Genomic DNA, 21,485 nt, shown 5'->3' with positions numbered 1-21,485 from the left:
TTGCTTAATTCCATATTGGCAGCATCTCCAAAACCTTCTTTGCTTTGGAAACGCTGTCCTTCACCGCGCCTCTCGAAACTTTCCGTGTTTCGAAAGTCCTATCCGGTGGTTGTTTCTTCGAAACATTCGTTGTTTCGGAAGTCCTGTCCGCTATGGCATGATCCTCTTGACGGGTTTGACAATGGCATGGTTTCTCTTACAATTTCCATTTCCACAGGATGGCTGTACACCCTGTGTATTCTGGGACTTGGGGTTACCACATAAGTGGGTAACTCCTCCATAGCGTGCCTCAAATGCTCGCATTCAGGCAGAACTATTGGTTTCGGAGGGAAATCTCCTTCCGGTTGTCGTCGTCGGCAAAAATCCTCGATTTCTGCTTTTTGTTCCGGTTGGGAACAAAATTGCGACTTTCTTGATTTCGGAGCCGATCTCACCATAGGGGATCGTACTCGCATTGATAGCATCGCGCGAAGCCCTAATTGGGGTTCGTGATTGAGGTGTCAAACGATAGCTACTAAGAATCTCTATCGATGCTTCTTTGAAGAAAGCACGATTTCCCTGTTTAGATAACTGAAAAAGCCATTTTCCATAAAATCAGCTTTTTCCCTATTTAAAAATTGGCGAAGGCTAATAATCTTGCAAAAGATTTTTCTATCGCTTAGGAAACGACATTTCACATCTTAATTTTCGAAACTAAGCTGAAATATCTTGGGAAAACCAATGTTTTTCCGCGTTTTCTTAATGTTCATTCTGAGTGGGCGGTCCTTGTACTGGAGCTCGTGAAATTTCAAACTAGTTTTGTTTCACGACAGGGATACCGTGACGGACCGGGACTAAAAAATATTCCGGTAAATCATTTTAGTGTTTCTTGATAATATTTGTTATTTGTGTATAAAACAGGCAGTATTATATTATATGAGTGCTTTTTGGTAATGTTTTCAATGTGTTTTTAAAGTGTTTTCTTTCAATTTCAAGGTGTTTTCAGGTTTTCACTTTTCCGTAAGTTTTTTTTTCATTTATTATGGATAACTTGGACGAAATGAAAAAATCTGACGATATAGTCGATTGGTTGCTGACAAATAATTTTAAATCTTTGTCTTATGATAATAAATTTTACATTATTAAAACTCTGGGAAGGCCTCAACCAAATTTGATGTCAATTAAATCGTCAGATAATCGACAAAATCGAGGATTCAATATTAGTTGGTACGATAAATGCGATTGGTTAACCGGCTCCATTAAACGAGAAAAACTTTTTTGTTGGCCCTGTATTATTTTCCGTACAAACCGAATACCAAACGTGGTCTAAAATAGGATACTCCGATTTAAAAAATTTACCTCGTGTTATGGGACAAATATGATTCACAATTTGGCACTTTTTTAAACGGTAGCGTTTTTTCCGGGCACCTCAAAAACCATCCAAAATGAGCTTATTATAGATAGTGTGGCATACATTATTGAGGAAAATATAAACAAGGAGATTGAAAGTGTTTCTTTTTTTGCATGGGAAATTGATGAAACTACCAATGTTACCTTTACATCACAACTTTCAATCGTTTTTAGATATGTAAAAGACGGTAATGTGGTAGAACGTTTTATGGGTTTTCATGATGTTTCATCTAGGCGCACAGCTGACGATTTGTTTAATTTTTTAATTCTTACGTGTGACACCTTTAATTTTAGGCAAAAGTTAATTGCGCAAACCTATGATGGGGCTGCGGTCATGGCCGGCCGTTTAAATGGTTTACAAACTAAAATAAAGTCCATAGCTCCTCATACACTTTTTACGCATTGTCATGCCCATGCCCCAACTTTAGTATTAAGCAAAGCGTGCAACATAAAAATTTTCGCGCCTCCGGCGGGCTTTTCTGTGTGTATATAGACTAAATGACTCAAGCCTTCCCTGTTCTCCAATGCACGAGCCGTCATTGAGGAACGTTATTCCAAGTAACACTATCAGCTACAATTGGACACCCAGGTTTTACTGAATATAATACCTATACTATTATTAGCTAAACGATAAAATAGTAAGTTCGTTACTTATAGAGAATATCAGTTTGAATTGAAAGAGGTATGTTTTAAGGAGAGAATAATATTTGGCTTTCTACTTCTCCACATGAATATTGAATCATACAAAAAACATTTTTTCTTTTCAATTTGTACTCCAAACATTCCTTATTTCAAACATTTCAAACATTCCCAATGGAATTGAATCCGCTATCATTCACAGGATTACACCAAAATATGATATATGGAAGAGGTAATATTTCACTCACATGGAACGTTGTCATCCCCAATAGTGGACATCGATGTTTTGGATTAAGAATCTTGTCTTATTGCCTCTCCAGCACCAGTCTTGATAACATTACAAGATGAAGCACTAATTCTGTTGAAAAAATTACGACCTTATGTCCAGTGGCGTAGCTAGGTAATCTACCGCCCTGGGGTAAATAAAAAAATGGGGCCCCACTGCTATCAAAACTGGTAAGGTTTTATGAAGTAAAATCAATAAATATACAAATACTTTTAAAATGCTAAGCTACTTTATCATCAGCTCTTTTTCATGCATTGCAGGGCAGGTAATAAAAATAATGAAACACTAACGACATAAATTGTAATTATTTTAATAATTGGAGTAGGTATTGGCCAATAAAACGAAATAGAAAAGATTCAAGGGTTTATTATTATCATTATATAAAGATCGGACCTATCAACTGACTAAATAGCTATTATAATCACAATTTTTTCCTAGCTTTAGTTTTCGCAAAAGTATCAATACCTTCGGTTAAATCCAGACTTGATGCGGTTTTGTTCTCAATTGCTATTAGCGATAAATGTCGGAGTCGAGTTTGGTCCATATACTATTTCTCAAATAATTTTTTATTATTTTTAATTTGCTGAATGACCTTTCAGCTGCTGCAGAAGGGACAGGAATTGTAAAGAATAATAACATTGCTGTAAATACTTCCGATAGATCGCATTCTAGCACTCCCTATTTACTCATTATTTCCTTACCATAATTGGTGAACAGTCCATGTTTGAGTTAATCGAGGTACAAGTAGGTGGCAAATATTAACAAATTGAAGTGAAAAGCTAGGGCTTATTATATCTGAATATTTTCTTCGAAATTCGTCATACTTTTGTAATAAATATGCTGCATCAACATGTAATGAAAATGTTGGTGTTAGAAAATCGAATGTGTGACAGGCTGCACTCATACCAGTAAATCGTTTATTTAATTGAGCTATTAATGTATGAAGTAACTATAGTTGCCATGATTAAAGTCGTATTGCCACCTGTCATATTTATTTTGAAAATGGGAGAAATTTTGAAAATGGGAGAAATTATCAAAAGTTGAGTTTGATTGAGGCTTTCTGGTAAGGTCGAGGGCCCCCTGAGCTTGAAGACCCCGGGGCACTGCCCCGCCCAGCCCCTTAGTAGCTACGCTACTGCTTATGTCGCGAATAAGTTGAATCTACTCATCTTGTTCAAATTGAAAGATTCCCACATTTTTTTTGTGTAAAAATGGAGAACTAGAAAGCCGAAACCTTTATTGGTTTCGTTGCTATAAATTATTTAAAATTAAGATTTCATGAGTTTTCAATGGAACTTTGGTTGGAAATTCCACTGCTTGGGGGACCTGTAGTTCGGCCGTCACTTCAATAAAATAATACATTTGTCCAGACAGATCGAAAAAGGCGACAACTGTAGGCTCATATGATCCTAAAATTATAAGAATTGCAATCTTTTATGCCCTAAGTGCTTGTGAATATTTGGCAATATCTCTTCTCATTATTTTTTTCAATACCTCGTTGTAATGCCTATTTTAACGACAAGGATTTTTTTTATCATTGTCAAATGTCAATCTTTTTATTGAAAGTTTACGGTCTCGACCTTTTACCCGTATGTCATAAAAACCCTGATAATACATTTTCTATTCAAGTAGTGGGTTTCTCCAAATGCCCATTTATAATCTATGAATTATAATTTTGTACTGCCTTGACTGCCTACTACTTTCCTGATTGATTGATTTTCCTTGCCAAAACTGTCCCACTCCAAAACTTTCACTTTTCCCACTAATCATACCCAATGACCAAGCTTTTTTTGTTAAAGCTTAGAACATTTTTTGATAGAAGTTTGTAAGCAGTTCTCGAGCAGTTATCGCTTTCAAATAAACTCAACGAGTTTATTGAGTATGCTTTAATTGTATTAGAGTAAATATAAACTTGTAAACCAATTTTTTTTCTCACATTAATAACATTTTACCCGCTGTCAAAGGAGGAATCGGAATAATTTATCGGAACTGCAAAGACTTCAAAAACCAAGGGAGTCTTTCTATCCTCTATAACGCCTTTGTAAGATCTAGGTTTGAATATGGTTCACTGATTAGGTCACCATTCAATAACACCTGCATAAAATAATTAGAATCGGTATGAAGGTTTTTTTTAATATCTAGCGTATAGAAATGGCGGAACCTTTCCATATCAGGGATTCAACAATGAAGTATTACTCCAAAGATTAAATTTTTTATCACTATTTATTCGTAGAACCCTGAACTCATGTATATTCATTTACAAACTTTCAAACAACCACATCGATTGTTCTGAACCACTACATCAACCAAACTTTTGCACACCTCATCCAACTAAAACAAATGAACCAAATCATTCCATGAACAAAAATATTCTCTATGCAGAAATTTAATGTAATCTGCAATAAAATAGAACTGCATGTATGCTTCAACAATTTCGACTTACAAAAAAGAAATTAAATCCATCCTACTTCAGATACAAACTATACAACATTCGCATAAGGCAAACTGAATTTTCAACAGTTTTTTCCTTTTATGTTCTTGTCTTTTTCTGAACTATGTTCAGATTTCTATAAGGTTTTAGTATACTCACCATTCTTTCATATAATGTTAGTAGTAAATACGTTTACTGCTCAAAAAATAAGGTTAATGTTTAAATTTCGGAGTCTACGAACATTCGATTAGGGTTTTTTATTTTTTATGTTGATACACTCATCTCGAAAATATGTTTACAGTTTCAGCTGTTTAACATGTTCGGTTTGTTGGTGAGAGGCATAAGAGTTCGAAATTCCGCGATTTTCTGCTATCGAAAAAAATAATCAAAGAATTTGCATAAAATTTTGGGTAAAAATAGAATAAGGTTCTCAAAACCAATTAAAATGTTGACAGTGGCATACGATGATTGTACTCTTAGTCAGAAAAATGTTTACAAGTGTTACAAGCTTTTAAAAGAAGATGGAGAAGATGTGAATGACGACGCTCGCCCTGGACGCCCTAGAACTTCAACAACCGATGAAAATGTTGAGAAAGTGAAGAAAATTGTTATGGAGAATCGTCGAATTAGAGAAGTTGCTGAGGATGTCGGCATATTTGTCATGCAATTTTTTCGAAAATTTTGGGTATGATACCTGTGAAAGCAAAGTTCCTTCCAGAATTGCTGAATTTTGACCATAAAAACCGTTGCATGACCATCGCTCAGGAATAGTTGAATGGTGGCGATCCGGATTTACTTAAAAGAATCATAACAGGTGAAGAAGCTTGGGTATATGGTTATGACATCGAAACCAAAGTCCAATCGTCCCACTGGAAGAGCCCAGGAGAGCCAAAACCGAAAAAACAACGCCAAGGTCGATGAAATGTCAATGTTTTGCTCACTGTTTTCTTCGATTACCGTGGAGTATGGCATCAGGAGTTCTTGCCACATGGTCGTACGGTTAATAAAGAGTATTATCTTCAAGTTTTGCGCTGATTGCAAGAAGCAATGCGAAGAAAACGTCAGGTGTTGTGAAAAAACAGTTCAAGGCTTTTACATCACGGTGATGCATCGGCTGACTCGTCATTGCTTGATCGTAACAACACCGTAATCATGCCTCAGCCACCGTATTCACCAGATTTGGCCACCGCAACTTTTTCCTATTCCCAAGATTGAAGAGACCCACGAAAACATGGCGGTTAGCGACGATTGAGGAGATAAAAACCAAATCGCTGAAAAAGCTCAAAGATATATGTACCAAAAAGTGCATGTCAGAACATCTTCGAAGATTGTAAAAAACGCTGGCACAAATGTATTATATGTGAGGGGGGCTACTTTGAAGGGAACAAAATAGAAGTTGATGAAATAAATAAATATTTTTTGAGAAAAATGAAAATTCGCCTTATTTTTTGAACAGAAAACGTATATGTAAAACCCGTTCATGTAGTCCTTTATAGCTGTCCATGTAATTGAGTCTTGTATCTTTTTGGGAAATAGACTGTTGAATTGAACTTTTCCGGTAATTCAGAGTTCACAAGCGAAGGTAGCTGTTTCGGATTGATTTTTGCGGCTTGAATTTAAAATAAATCTATGTGCATAATATACACATATTTGTGAAGAGTTTTTATTAGTTTTTGATTTATTCTTTCCGGCTTGGAAAAGTATCAACTCTTTAAATAATTATTGATGGAGGAATGGAAAGTCAAAATGATATTTTATTCGTCTCTCTTCAAAAAAATGGAATATCATACGCGCGTCGAGAAAGGTGTTGCAGTTCCTGTGTTTGGGAACAGTGCTTGTTTTGGTCCACTTTCTGGTGTTTGAATGAGTTCCAAAATCCAAGTTACTAAATATTATTCGCCAAATGGGACAAATATTCGGCCTAGAAGACCCCGATCAATTAGAGACGAACAATTATGATTTGCGTGTTGGTGTAACCCAAATTCGATTATCAGAGCACGAAGTTGTCCATGTAAATGAATAAATTGCTTACTGAGTTTCATGTGTCATCTCTATAAAGTATATTATTTCATTGAAAATGAGTTTTAGTGGGGCCATTTGTCTGCAATTCGCCTTGAACTGGACGACCTCAAGGGTAATTAATTGGAACGCAGGGACAAGCTCAAAGAGAATTCACTATAAATTCAAAACTTCTCTCCAGGGAGCCATGCCTCATGTGTCGCGGGAAATCTTAAGAAATAATTGGATGTAACACTTGGAAAGGGGGCGAGATGAGTATTTTGAGTATAAAATAAATCTTACCGGTGTCACGATAGCTTTCAATTTGCCTGGAAAATACTTCGAAATATGTGTATAGAATTACTAAAAAAATGTTTTTGGTTTTCTACTTTTCAACAACCGTAGATCATTCATAAAAGTAACTTTTAGATACAAAACTGGAACAAAAAGCTCTCCCGAAACAACTACTTTCATATGATCACTGAATTATACAAAAATCACTTCATCCCATTGAGTTTGTACTCCAGACATTAGTTATGAGGAATTATGCAGCAGACAATGTGGCTCCTTGTCGTTATAATCTATATGCACTTTCAAATCACAGTGGGACTACTTACAACGGGCATTACACAGCATATTGCAGACACCCATATAGTGGCACGTGGCATGAATACTACGATTCACACGTGTTCCCAATTTCGCCAAAATCACTTGTGAGCGATGAGGCATATGTCCTCTTTTATGAACAGGAGGGAACGAAGCAGCACCTTTGATGTGATTTTTTTTTCTTTCCTTTTTTTATAATCTTAGTTCTCTGAATTGATTTGTATTTCATGATTGTTCCAAATTTCATTATTTATTGTAATACTTAGATTAGTAAAAAATGAAGGAATTGTTATGGAATATATTCAGATACCGTTTATAGGAACGCTAAACAATAAAATATATGGAAGGTTATATCTATTTACGAATATGTATTTCTATTTTTATTAGACTATTTATTTTGTATATTTCTTGTGGTGAATATATTGATTGATTGATTGATTAATTCATTGGTTGCAATATAAAATCTCACTTACATGGGAAACTATCATCCTCAATGTCGGACTTCAATATATAGGGTCTTTCAACAGGAAATTCCGAACTTTTACAATTGATAACGGCCATCTTGTGAAAGCTACATCTGTGAAGTTAGGATATAGCATTCAACAACACTTGCAAATAATAAAATTGTTGTATCAAATTGGATGTTTGAGCAACGAACCGCGCGCTTCGCACATTTTACAGTTGACATTCCTAGCGAGAGAATTATTCGTAATGTGCTCGAAAAATTTGAGTACACTGGGTCAATAAACGATCAACCAACATCCATACGTAGAAGAAATGCAAGAACTTCCGAAAGCTTCGCCGCTGTCTATGAGAGTGTGCAGGAGAATCCGAGGCAGTCGATTTCGCGTCACTCACAAGAACTCGGCCTTTCGCAGACCACAACTTGGTAAATTTTGCGTCGTGACTTGGGCCTGCACCTGTACAAAATTCAAGTGACCCAGGAACTGAAGTTAAACGACCATGGACAACGACGTTTGTTCGCAACTGAATCTAATTTTTATCGAAAAATAATTTTCAGAGATGAGGCTCATTTCTGGATACGTGGATATGTAAACAAACAAAATTGTCGAATTTGAAACGATACCAGTCCACATGAGATCCAAGAGCGTCCAATGCATCCCAAAAAAGTCACTGTTTGATGATTTTGGACTGGCTGCGTCATCGGTACCTATTTCTTTGAGAACGACGTTGGCCAGACCATCACTGTCAACAGCGAGCACCAGTGTCGTTGCCATGGGGGGATGGGGGGAGCCTCCCCCCTGCTTTTTCGACTTGGGAAAAGTTGGTAAATTTTGGGCCGTGAAGATAGAAACAAATAATAGTAAAAAAATGAATAAATATTAAAAAATAAAAATGAGAGAAAAGAAAGGGAGAGGTACTAAGAAAAGGGAAAGAACCAGGAGAAAGTTGTGATTTTCCAACTTGCATAACTTGGAAATCCCATACATTGAAATTCTGAGTTGTTTAAAAACTTCAAAAAGGTTCCATTTCTTCCATGTAAGAGAACAGTCCTGAACAGCCCACAAATTTTCAAGTGACAATTTTAGAAAATTCATAACTTTTCGCTATTTTCTCGACTTGGAAAAGTTGAGAAATATCAAGCCGCGAAGATAGAAAAAATAATAGTAGAAAACAATAAGCACAATATTATTCAAGTGTTGTTTCCTTTCATTTGTATTGAATATTCCTATACATGGTGGAAGACCAAGGACCTTGGTCCAAAGTAGAATAATTCCCATTATTATTTTTGTAATTACAGTCCAAGTCTCTGCATGTGATGATTCAAATGACAGTGACCTGTAAGAAGGTCTGTTAGACATCGTAGTTAATCCCTACTGTAGTCCAACAACTGTTTGGAATCAAGCTTGGAAGGGTGAATAAACGCCTTAGAGTGAGCCAATCTGTTGCAAGAGAGTCATCAGCTTCATTGCCTTCCACGCCAGTATGGCCAGGAATCCAGACCAGAAACAATCTGTTTAGTCTTCCTATCGAGGAGAGTCTTTTTTGGCAGTTTGCTACCAATTTGCTCGGTGGGAACCAAGAGCTTCCAACGCCGCTTGACTTTCCGAGAATATTTTTATTGACTTGTGAGTGAGGTTGAATTTATCCAATCTCTCCGCACATAATTCAATAGCGTAAATTTCCGCTTGAAATACAGTCGCATACGTTCCTAGGTAGGTAGATATCTCTGTCCTGGGTCTGCGACTGAAAACACCTGCACCAGAACCGGAAAGTGTTTTTATCCATCTGTGAACCAACAACTATCTACTCTTAGTATTTCCTTTTCCCGCAGGATCCAGTCCTCTCTACTTGGGAATAGTACCTACTTTAAAAGGCAGTTCATAGTTGACAGTTGGAGGCATGCAATCAGAGGTCATTTCCAGAATGCTGTGACTTCCAATGTCAACCAACAGTCTGTTGCACTCCGCATTGAATTGATTTGTGCAATTGGCAATGTGCACAAGTCTGTATGCAGTCCATCTAGCCTCTCTTTCCAGAAAAATGTGAAGAGGAGATAGATCTAGGAGGATCTCCATGGCCGCTGACGGTGTGGTACTGATGGCACCACTGATAGCCAGACAAGCCTGTCTCTGTAAGACAGAGAGCTTCGCTTGGCCCGTTTTCTGTAAAGCCTTCGGCCACCAAGCAATTGCGCCATACGTGATCATTGGTCTGACAATCATCACATAAATCCAATGGATTCGTTTGGGACCTAAACCCCAAGTTTTACCACAAATCCTTCGAAACGTCCATAGAGACAGTGCTTTGTGTAAAACTTTTTCCAAGTGAGCGTTCCAGGTGAGTCTTTTATCAAGGACAATGCCAAGATATTTCACCTCCGTTCCAAATGGAATGACCACACCATTGAGGGAAGAAAGTGGCATTAGATCGTCCAATTTCCTTCTTTTCGTGAAGGGGATTAACACAGTTTTGCTGGGGTTGACAGACATCTGCTCCCTCAGGCACCAACTGTGAACAACGTCCAACGCGCTTTGGAGGATATTACAAGCTATCCTTCCCGACGTGGACCTTGCCAGGATGACAAGGTCATCTGCATAAGCTTGCAGATCAACTTTTCTTCTGTCGAGGGCATCAAGCAGACTATCTACTAGGAGCGACCACAGAAGGGGAGATAGTACCAGATAGTCTCGCCTTGAAGAGTCGTAGTTGCAGTTCTGTTTACATAGCATAGATCCAGCCAGTTATGGTCGATTCTATACCCTTTCTAGCCAGAGACAATCCTATAGATTTACGTAGTGCATTGTCAAATGCTCCTTCAATATCAAGAAATACAGCAACCGCAATCTCCTTGTTGTCAAGGGATTGGGAGATTTTCTCAACGAGGTTATTTAATGCTGAATCTGTCGATTTGCCGGTTTGATAAACATACTGGTGGTTATTCAGTGGGGATGCATATAATGCTACCCTCCTGATATGTCCGTCCAGTATCCTCTCAAGTCCTTTCAGCAGGAAGGATGTAAGGCTGATTGGTCGTACCGATTTGGGGTGTGGGTCTCTCCGGACCACTTTAGGTATATATACCACCCTCGCTGCCAACCAACTGGGTGGTACCTATATAGTTCCACGCCAAACTAGCTCTATACAATTTTGTGGCAACAGGTAAAATTATTTCCAGTCCGTTTTGAAGAAGAGCTGGAAATATACCATCTTCTCCGGGAGATTTGAAGGGCTGAAAAGACTGCCGGTGCTGTGATAACCTTTTTTGCGACGTCCCAGTCGTTCTTTTTTGGGCATTTAGCGTCCTCGAAGATGGGTGGTCTGTTGTTATCAAGAGTCAGATTTCCAGGAAAGTGGTTTTCTATCAAAAGCTCTAACGTTTCTTAACTAGAGATCGTAAATGTTCCATCGGGTCGTTTAAGCGACCCAATTTCATCAGTCGGCTCTCTAGAGAGAATCTTGTAAATTCTTGCGCTGCGAGGTAAATCAGAGATACTCTCACAGAACTTCCTCCAAGATTCCCGTTTTGCCTTTTTTGCATACCCTAACGGGCATAAGCATTCAGCCAATCTTTGGATAGCTAAGAACGAAAATTAATATAGTAGTAACTAATCCCTCGACTTTCATTTTTTTGAAAGTTGGGAAATTTTGCTGATGAGATTTGGATTGCCTCCCCACTGGTTTTTCTATTCGCTACGGCCCTGGCAAGCACTACAGGTCGATGATCACCAATATCTTTTGGCCTGAATTGGATATTCTGGACACCAACGACATGTGGTTTCAACAGGACGGCGCTACGTGCCACACAGTTCATGCCACATTGGGATATTCTGCATGAGCAAAGGTGAAATGAACTGGCCACCGAGATCGTGCGATTTGACCCCGTTAGACTTTTTCTTGTGGGGTTTTCTTGAGTCGCAGGTGTATGCGAATAAGCTACAAACCACAGCGGTCCTCAAAGCCAACATAACCCATGCCATTGGTCAAATTCATACTGATTTATGTGCCAAAGTCATAGAAACTTGAATGTTCCAGATGCTGTTCACCCAAATAAGCCGTGGCGAGCATTTTAACTATGCTATATTCCGCATATAATGGCATCAATAGATCTTTCAAACGTATAAAAAAATTTTATGGTATCTCACACTAACTTTGTTTTATTTAAATTCAAAAATAGGAAGCGCTTAATGAAAAACCGTTTACTTACAACTTTTTCAGATCAATTAAATGATATCAATATCAGACGTAGGTATGCAATGGAAATTAAACGTCAAATGGATTTAAGGAATATCTAATAAACGTTTACCACTGCAACTTTCAATAATAATAATAGCTTTACTTGCCAGTTGAACCTACCAATTCAACCGACCTTGTAGGTCGGTTTACAAAAGTTTCCTTAATCTATTGTCAGATCGAGAATAACAGTAGCGGGTTTTTGAATATTTGCCAAAAAGTACAATTGCGAATTTTCTTTTTTTGGCTCTATCGCCTCCATTTCGAATGATACAAAAAAACAGAAGAACTCTCCATATTGTTTCATATTTGTTATGCGACGTTTCGTTCATTATGTTTCATAGTCAACTTTATTTTTTTGAATACGGACATGTATTGTAATACATAGCTGAAATCAATGTTACAGTGGCTACAAAAAAACGATGTTTGTTTGTATGAGGTGAGGTTTGTATTTGAAAAATTAAGTTGATGATGAAATCTAATGAACGAAACATCGCATTGCAAAATGGTTTATATCAGATTATAACAAATATGAAAAATATTGAATGTTCCTCTGTCTTTGTTTATATGGAGGCGGTAGAGCATGTTGCTACGAGACAACTCCGTGCCATATTGTTTAAATCGAAATTGTTTAAATAATTGCAAAGCATTGTTATGTTTCAACTGGACATTTCTTTCAAAAATTATCTATTGAAGTACAAATAAAAAAGGTTCTATGATTTTTTTATGAGATTTGGAAAAATTTTATTGTTTATACCTGTTTTTGATTACGCATGCTCATCAGTATGTATACCCTTCAAAACGGATAGCAACATCATCCATTCAACGAAGATCTGCACCTTGTCAAACTTTATGACAAACTTAATGGTGAAAACTGCATATCGATATCTATCATCGATATCATGTCAACTAATTTTATCTAGAAGACTTTTTTACTTCAACAGGAAGTGTTCGGAATGAAATAATTGCCTAATTTGTCTAAAAACTGCTGAATAGTGGAATAACTTCAGTCACGTAAGAGAAAGCTTATTTTTTTTTAGGTTACTTTGACGATATCCCCTACATACTCATTCTATGAGAGAGTGCTTCTGATAGTAATTATTGAATGAAACCAATAAATATTCCATCGGAGATTTTTTATTCATATCAGTTTTAAGTAGAAATTGTCAGATTTGTAACTATTTGTCATTGTGTGATGAAATGTCGTTTTATGAATCTGCGAAGAGTTTTGAGTATGGCTCGTCTATTGCATGCTCGAGTTGGTTGAAGACTGAGGTAAGGTGTCTGCTTCTGGTGCAGGTAACTCATAACGTACGTTGTATTACAACATGGAAACTTTCAAAAATATATATATCGTGATACCTATATCAGTCTATATATTTGAAATATATATTGATAAATGTGAAGAAGTTAACCGATACTTGATAAAAATCCACGTTTTCAAGTTACATTTTACTATGATATTTTCTCGGAAAAGTTTACAAAATTGCAATATATGTTTTAATATAGTTAACCTCAGGCATGTTCATACTGTTTAAACTCAAAATAATTAATGCTTTATATAATATAACAATTAAAATCTTTCAAAAATATGTTTTTCTGTTAACCAGCTGTCGCCCCTACGCAACTCTCAAAAGTCGAAACTTGAGCAGGCTGAAGACTAATGAGGTATTATCTTTTAACATGTGGTTCCTAATACGAGTGAAAATAGATGCCTCACAAAACTTCAGTGTCGGCCAAACGAGGAGAACCTTTTTCCAAAGAATAAAAGACCATATTAGTAGGTAGTTGAATATGAAGACCCATTCCACATTTGCAAACTATCTTTTGAGAAAGGGAGATAACCTCTTGCATTAGGAGAAGAAACCTTTGAAACTTTTGAAATGCTCGGAATTTAGTAGATTCAAGAATTCTGAAAATTTACTGAATGACCAAAACCTTTCTTTCCCAAAAATTAACCTCTCTTGAAAATATACCCTTTCAATTTAGTACTGAATACTTCCCCACTAATAAATCTTTTTTCTAACCTGGAAATTAGTAGTTAGTTTATTATATGTTCATTCAATGAGTTTGTGAAATTTCTAAACTATAATCATTAAGCAAATATGAAGTCATATGATTTTTTTTAAATCTGTTTTTCCGTTAATCAGCTGTCGCACCCCTACGAACGACAACCCTCAGAACTCGAAACATGCGCGAGCTAAGGACTAACGTGTGATTCCTAGCACATTGTATAGTCAAATCACATGTTGCGGTTTTGTAATTTGTTCAGTGGAAATTTCACAACGAAGTGTTACTTGAATACATTGTAGATTTTCATCAAGTATCAGTCAATTCTATCACATATGAAAAATCATGACATAAATATTAAAACAGTATAAGGGAAACAAAAGATCAATCTGAATACATTTTTAATTAGAAAATCCTAATCATTGAAAATACTCCCAACTCAATATGTTTACTCTATTCTGAATAATTTCTTCTTACAATAAACCCAAAGATCTTTCAACCACAGCATGTGGTTGTCCAGAGACTTCTAAGAATTCTGGAGTATTGAATATATCTTCTGGTCCTATGTCGAGATCTCTACCTGTGAGAGCGTCATGCATTACATTGGATGAAGGCATAAAGGGCAGCCTACCAATTCGTTTGGCAGATTTCAATTCCATAGCTAAACGGAGGGGTGCGTGCAGTCCTTGTGTGTTACGTAGTACAGTCATGTTCATTTGATGAGCATTTTCCCGAAACTGAAAAATATTCAGTATTAGTAACAACAAAATTCTCAGATTTCACAATTACTAATAATAATAATAGTTTTCGAAATTGGAAAACGTTTTACAAATATTTTTAACGTATTCATATTGATATCAAAAACACATACTTAATAAAATAATAATAACTGAATCAGTAACTATCAGTGCCCCTGCAAAATTATTTATTAGGTATGAATGAAAATTATTCAAAATGAAATTCATTCAAATTCTTCGACAAACTAGACAATATTTTTTTCAATATAAGAATACTACTAACTACTTGTAATATAATTTGAGAGTTATTGAACTGAACATAGAATTTCAAATGCTGCTCGTTGTATCGTGAATAGTATTAATAGATCTTTTATTAAAGAAATGAATATCTGAACTATGAGACATAGTCTTGGAAATATGCAGGAGCTGCTTATTAATAATTTTTAAAATAAACATTATCAATACCTCTTAGAGACAGACTTTTATTGAAGAAAATTTAACATAAATTATATAGGTGTCGTTCTAATACAATATAAAATTAATTCTCATTCTTCGGTTTTGAGAAATCTGCACTTTGATTCAAATTAAACAGATAGTGAACAGAAAAACAATAATCAGAATATTACATATTATTGCTTTAAACACATCAAATGTTGATATTTTCACAAACAAGCTAGCAGCAAAATATCTTCTGCTACTGAATTGTTGAAAGTATCAACAAATCAATGTATATCCTTTAGATACAAAATAAATAGAAGTCCTAATACACCAACTTAAACTGCAGCTTTATATACTTCCTAGATGCAACTAGATGGTAATCACTAACCTTCAATTCAGAGGCAGCAACTGGGTGAGGAAGATCCACATTACATCTGGAGGCGGCTAGTCCACTGGTCATCAAATCGGTGGTTCCAAAGACTCCTCCATTTATATCAAAACTTTCTGGTACTGAAGGTTTAACTTTCAGTGAGGGAAGTGCAAAACTCTAGTGAGAAAGAGTATATATTATTGAAGGTTTCATTTCAACTAAATTAACTTACCATTTTTTCGAATGAATTTAAATAAAATGTAGATACAGTAAAAAAATGAAGTATGAATCGGCAAATAATCACAAAATCACATTCAGTTATAAATTGTCAAATGATATTTGACAGAAAATGGCTGTGGCCAATATACCGTTTCCGGTAATATATCCCAACCGCATAAAATGTGAATAGAGAAAAGTCTGGTATCAAGAGATGGCGCTTAAAATTTAAATATGTCTATCTAGTGAATATTATTGAAAGTATATATATTGTTTCTTCTGTTAATGAACGTATTTATTAGGTTTTATAGTGGATATCGAATTATCCTGTATGTTTTATAAAGAAAATATGGAGTGCTAGATGACTTCACTCTTGCAACTTTCGTACTGAAACTCTTTTCAGTAAGGCATCACTGAAACGAACTAGTCAGAAACATTCGAAGCCGAAGTTGTACGAGTATAATGACTTCTCTCAGCGGCGGGTGATTTTTCCGATTTTGATAAAAGTACAGTTAGTCGTTTGATGTCGAATGTTGCAAGAATAGTTATTGGTAAACTATATAACAGACATTCAAAAACACTGTGACTGAAAAGTAAGAAAAATTTTCCAGTTTCATTTTAAATCATCAGTTTTCCCAAAGGGCACTTCGTAACACCCTTGGTAGATCCTTGAACAAGAGGAAAGCAATTGTTGAGAAATATTTTCTATATTAGGATTCAGCATACACTGAAAGAAAGCAGTTATGACGACATAATAGCTACAATCTCTTCTAAATAAGCAGAAAGAAACTGCGGTATAATATGTGAATAATCTAGAAACTGATTAGCTGATTAGCGTTTCTTCTCATCGAATCATTTTTTTTTGCTACTATTAGTGTTCAGTATTTAGCAAAAAATAATATTAGTTATTTTTTCCAGTGAAAAATACATCATAAAAAATGTTTTTGAAAGCAGAAACATATATGTTATACAAACAAATATTGAAGAAACCCACAAAAGCAATAATTGTCAGATACTTGAATGTGGGGTCAGGACACAAAGTAAAATAACAGTAGAACAATAATGATTGAAGAAACAATTATTAAATGATAAATAATAGATAAATGATGAGGTAGTCTGAATCAAGAGTATGGTCAGCATATCTATTGTATTTGTCTGCACGAATTAGATAGAAGTGATCACTAGCCACTGAAGACCACTCAACTAAAACCTGTCTCGTCAAAATAAACAACTTTATCCGAAAAAAAATTTATCGAAAAATCATTCGTTTTTAAGATACTTATTGAAATTTTTCAAAACATGGTTGGTTTTTGCTATAAGTTTTTAATTTTATAGGAAAAAGTTGTATATTTTGACGAGAGCCACTACATACTTAGTTTTGTAATGTTCTTAGCAACTGTAATTAGCGCTCTAGGAGCCAAGTAATATGCATCGATATAGAAAATTGTAAATACTTCGAAAACGATGACCCCAGCGTTGTTGCGGAAGTGTATCTTTTTTTGTTGGAAAAGATGTGGGAATTAGGTTTTTTCTTTTTTCATGAAAAGTACCAAAAGTTTACATGACAGCGTACGCAGTCCCTCTAGGTGTTACATGAAAAATAATACGAAAGTATGATTTACCACGTCAAAAAACGTATAAGGTTATCATTGAAATAAATATGCGAGTTGTGCTAAGAACAAATATAATATGAACCAATAATGAAGAAGTGAATCATAAATGAAAAAATCATCCTGTGATTATTGCTAACGAATATAATTGAATAGAATTATTGTAATATCTAACGTGTATTACTTTTTTCCTCTACACCAATTCATTTAAAATAATCTAGCTCACCCTCGAGAAGACTTCCATGTTGTTTTATATTTCTGAAAGATCCTTGTTGCAGAAAATGTTCGTCATTATTAAAAACATAATCGCTATTTATCACATGAGCATCAATAGCTGGTATTGAGAGCGATGATACATAACGATTTTTCGAATCGTCTGGTTTTTTGTTTTTCACTTCTATCAATCTTATCACTCCACGTTTGATCTTGTTGTCCAACTCTTGTAATCTTTCAAACTCTAAGCGCCCATAATGTCTTTGCTGATGTTTCTTATCGCTTTCAACAGGGTGGCCATAATGTTCATTTGTCGTAGAATCTTCGTAATAATCGTAATCCAAGATATGACCAGGTTTTTCTCTGGTACACTCGTGTAATTTGTTTAATTTTTCATTGATGCTGTTCTCATATTTTTTGTGTTGCCTTCGTTCCTTGAAACCATTTGCCAAACCAGAGTCTCTTCGATAGAAATCATTTAAGGTTGGGATGAAATTGAAAAATTTTCGAATATCCCTGCTGTTTATGAAAAATCCCTCTGAATGTAAAAAGCCATTGAATAAAATTGTTAGAAGCACCTGAAAAACGTACAGATTGAACTGAAACTACCACGGCAATTTTATATAACTCACAGTTCTTACAGACATTGTATAAACTTCAAATCAGAGATTATGAATGAACTGGAATACAATTTATATGAAATTGTTATATTTCGTTTCCTTCTTATTGGCCACTGATGATATAGGACGAAATACGGAACTAATGCTCTATCATTAACATATTCGTTATGCATGAGACTTTCCAAAATTTCGGTATTCATTTGAATATCATATAATTTTCATACCATATAATTTTCAAAATAGTGTGACACTGATCTAAAACATAATAGTAGCAGTACTAGTTTATTAATCACTAAATTACATGTATTTATAAAAGCAAACAATAGAAAAAATGGGCGATTAATATAGATATAAGAAAAGGTTTGTCAAAACGAGTATTCTTATTGAATTTTTATCAGAGGAAACATAGGTATTGATGATTCACTTAAGTTTTTGGAAAACTTGTCTGCGAAACATCAATATCGAAATTCTTTCCTTTGAAGATGGTCAAGATATAATGTATTTTATTTCTGACCGGGATATTATAAGCTTATATCGTCATAGTTACGCTATCAATAAAGAGGATCATAACTCCCTTGGGACATTATAGATTTTATAATTCCCTCTACCTTTCACAAGTGAAAATAAATAGAAATGAAAACTGAACCATATTTTATTTATTCACGTCATTACAAATAATAAATGTACAATTTTGAAATGTTCCCTGAAAATTACTTCCGCCACTGGAAACAATTTCTTCTTTTGTATGGCTGGAGCTTCTGTTCACTACAGTCGAGGTACCTGCCTCTTCTGATGACAAAGTAGACAACATACGCGCCGTTTTATTTCTCAATTCGATGCTATCCTCCAAATACCCCTCCGCCACCGTGGAACTTTTCCAACCTCCGTGTCTTTTTAAGTTAGTCATAGTTGCTCCTGCATTGGCTAGAGCAGTAGCAGAAGTGCGACGAAGGCAATGTCCCGTATAGGAAGATGAGTTTGGCAATCCTGAATACATTGCGATTTTGCTGGGGATTTTCCCAAACATGTTTTTTCCAATTGGCTGAGATGTCCATTTATTTTGTCGGAAGCTCAAAAAAAATCGTTCAATACCTTTAGGACGCAAAGACATATAAAGTCTTAATAAAGGCAAAGCGGAGAACTCTTTTTCATCCACAACTGTACATTTCTTCGATACACCAGTTTTACTTTCCGGTACGTTCACTACCATAACGGAATCCCGGTCCTCTATATCCGATATCTTCATATTCAAAAGTTCCTGACTTCTGCATCCTCCAAAATAACCCATAATCAAAACAACCTATAACAAAAAAAAGGAAATAAATAGACACAAAAAGGAAAATAAGAAAAAAATTACCTTATGCAATAAATGAATATCATTAGGAGCGTCCTTTAGGAATCTGATAACATCTTTAGGAGATAAAACAGCAGACTTTTTCGGCTTATAACTCTTACTCTTCCGTTTCAAAAAAGCCTGTTGTTCATTGAACTTGGTGATATCTCGTTTCTCATGTATAGTCACCATCGATTTTAGCATTGACCATTTAGTCCATAAAGAATTCGGACTATACGTTTCTGACTGAAACGAATAAACACAATTACTACCAAATCTACCGAAAAACATAGAAAATTCCTTACCAGTTCTTGAAAATATGCCAGAAATACAGTTTCAGTGACATCTTTTGGCATAACATTTTTCCGTGTCAGCCAGTCCAGATATATCTTGTATTCTTTTTGGTATACGGCTTCACTTTTCGATGGAATTAATGATTCTCTTGCTTGTTCAGCTTTTTTCAAAATATCCTCCATTATATTTGGGGTAGAAAACACGTTTTCACCGCAAACACAGCTTGATAACAAAGTTCTGTTTATAAACAAGTAACATAGCAACAACCTAGCAACAAGAAAACTCTACTATAATCAACGGTACCTGATTCAAATATACCGGGAAGGTAATGAATTGGTACATTTTTCCGTTTCAAAAATGAACAAAATTTTATTGAAATCGGTCAGAAATAAAATTATCTACGGGAATTAATGAGCCTTAATAACCTCAGGCAATTGCTGATGGCTTAATTACCGATGGCAAACTTTGCCATCGGTAATTAAGGCCCTCCTAATTCCCTTGATACATAAATAACTATTGAGTTACTCCGGCAAAACATTTTAGTGCTATCTTTTCCTAAACAGTAGTGAATAATATTCTTAGTATACTACAAAAAAGACACATTGAATATAAAATCTAAAAGTATAAAATCTCTAAACGTGTACTTAATGTAAAACATATAAAACGTAAAAATTTTAATTTGTAAACGTTTATAAATATGAATGTTACAATATAAAATACAAACTCGTCTTAAATTAAAAGTATTCAAAATGCTAGGTAGGGATAAAAAATACATATGAAAATTGAGACATTAATTCAGTAGAATTTCTCTATGTAATGTTATATTTTCATTCCTGAGCCATTTGATCACTGAAATTTTGAATAACTTAAACACATATTCTGTTTTTATATGATCTGAAGCAAGATTGAATAATTTGGGTCCAATGTAATTGATCTTTGTCTAATAGCTTTGTCCATTTTCGGTATGTCTAGGTTACTCGCTTTGAGTCGGGTTTCATATCCATGTTGATGATTTTTGAACTTATTTCTGCTGTGAAATATTATTAATAATAATTGTTTAAATTAAAGATGTATCAAACTCATCAGATCACAATATTGGAATATTTGTGCCGATGCGAAACGAAAATTCAAATTATAGATAATTTTGAGAAATCGTTTCTGTAGTACCATAAGCGGTTGTACAGTTGTACTATAGACCCCACTCCATCCTAGATTTCCATACATTGAGAGTGAGTGAACTAACGAAAAATATATACTGCGCAAATCATTGATACTCAGTATATTTTTAAGTGTTCGAAAAACATACAAAAGGGCTCCGGATCTTTTACAATGATAATCTATATGTATTTTCCAATTAAGATAAGGTATGGTATTTCGAGATATTTTACTGAACTGGATTTTTTCAAAGTTATGTTCTTATATCTGCTAGTTAAATGAATATTGATGTTCTGTGCATTGGGAAACTCATTATTGTTACTACAAAATGAAATGTAAGATATTTTATCAATATTTATTATCAGTAAACTATCATCTGTTGGCAAAAACAGTGAAATACGTCTACATGAGAATAGAATAGTATAGAATATATTTATTTGACTGC

The 21,485-nt window shown here is 35.0% G+C and overlaps 2 protein-coding genes across 2 annotated transcripts; both read right to left on the bottom strand.

The window, feature by feature from the left end:
- Positions 1–14,440: 14,440 nt before the first annotated feature.
- Pomp (proteasome maturation protein) lies at positions 14,441–15,984 on the bottom strand. The gene is made up of 3 exons (XM_023173967.2): positions 15,832–15,984; positions 15,618–15,776; positions 14,441–14,791 (listed from the first exon to the last, which is right to left on the bottom strand). Exons 1-3 carry the CDS (start codon positions 15,832–15,834, stop codon positions 14,528–14,530), a joined length of 426 nt encoding a protein of 141 aa, XP_023029735.1. The 5' UTR covers positions 15,835–15,984; the 3' UTR covers positions 14,441–14,527.
- A 2,912-nt stretch (positions 15,985–18,896) lies between these two features.
- On the bottom strand, positions 18,897–20,279 carry LOC141485753 (uncharacterized). The gene is made up of 3 exons (XM_074183184.1): positions 19,897–20,279; positions 19,616–19,837; positions 18,897–19,558 (listed from the first exon to the last, which is right to left on the bottom strand). Exons 1-3 carry the CDS (start codon positions 20,065–20,067, stop codon positions 18,911–18,913), a joined length of 1,041 nt encoding a protein of 346 aa, XP_074039285.1. The 5' UTR covers positions 20,068–20,279; the 3' UTR covers positions 18,897–18,910.
- Between the last annotated feature and the right edge of the window lie 1,206 nt (positions 20,280–21,485).

The sequence above is a fragment of the Leptinotarsa decemlineata genome, unplaced genomic scaffold, assembly GCF_025532065.1.
Source record: "Leptinotarsa decemlineata unplaced genomic scaffold, Ldec_3_MD MMD2_tig00026336_RagTag_RagTag, whole genome shotgun sequence".
Classification (NCBI taxonomy): domain Eukaryota; kingdom Metazoa; phylum Arthropoda; class Insecta; order Coleoptera; family Chrysomelidae; genus Leptinotarsa; species Leptinotarsa decemlineata.
This window is presented reverse-complemented; position numbering and strand designations above follow the sequence as displayed.

Coding starts and splice junctions, on each gene's coding strand:
- Pomp (XM_023173967.2), bottom strand. Junction 14,792..15,617: donor TTGCTGCCTCTGAATTGAAG/GTTAGTGATTAC, acceptor AATATTTTTCAG/TTTCGGGAAAATGCTCATCA.
- LOC141485753 (XM_074183184.1), bottom strand. CDS start 20,067: ATGGAGGATATTTTGAAAAAAGCTGAACAAGCAAGAGAATCATTAATT. Junction 19,838..19,896: donor TGGCATATTTTCAAGAACTG/GTAAGGAATTTT, acceptor TATTCGTTTCAG/TCAGAAACGTATAGTCCGAA. Junction 19,559..19,615: donor ATATTCATTTATTGCATAAG/GTAATTTTTTTC, acceptor TTTTTGTTATAG/GTTGTTTTGATTATGGGTTA.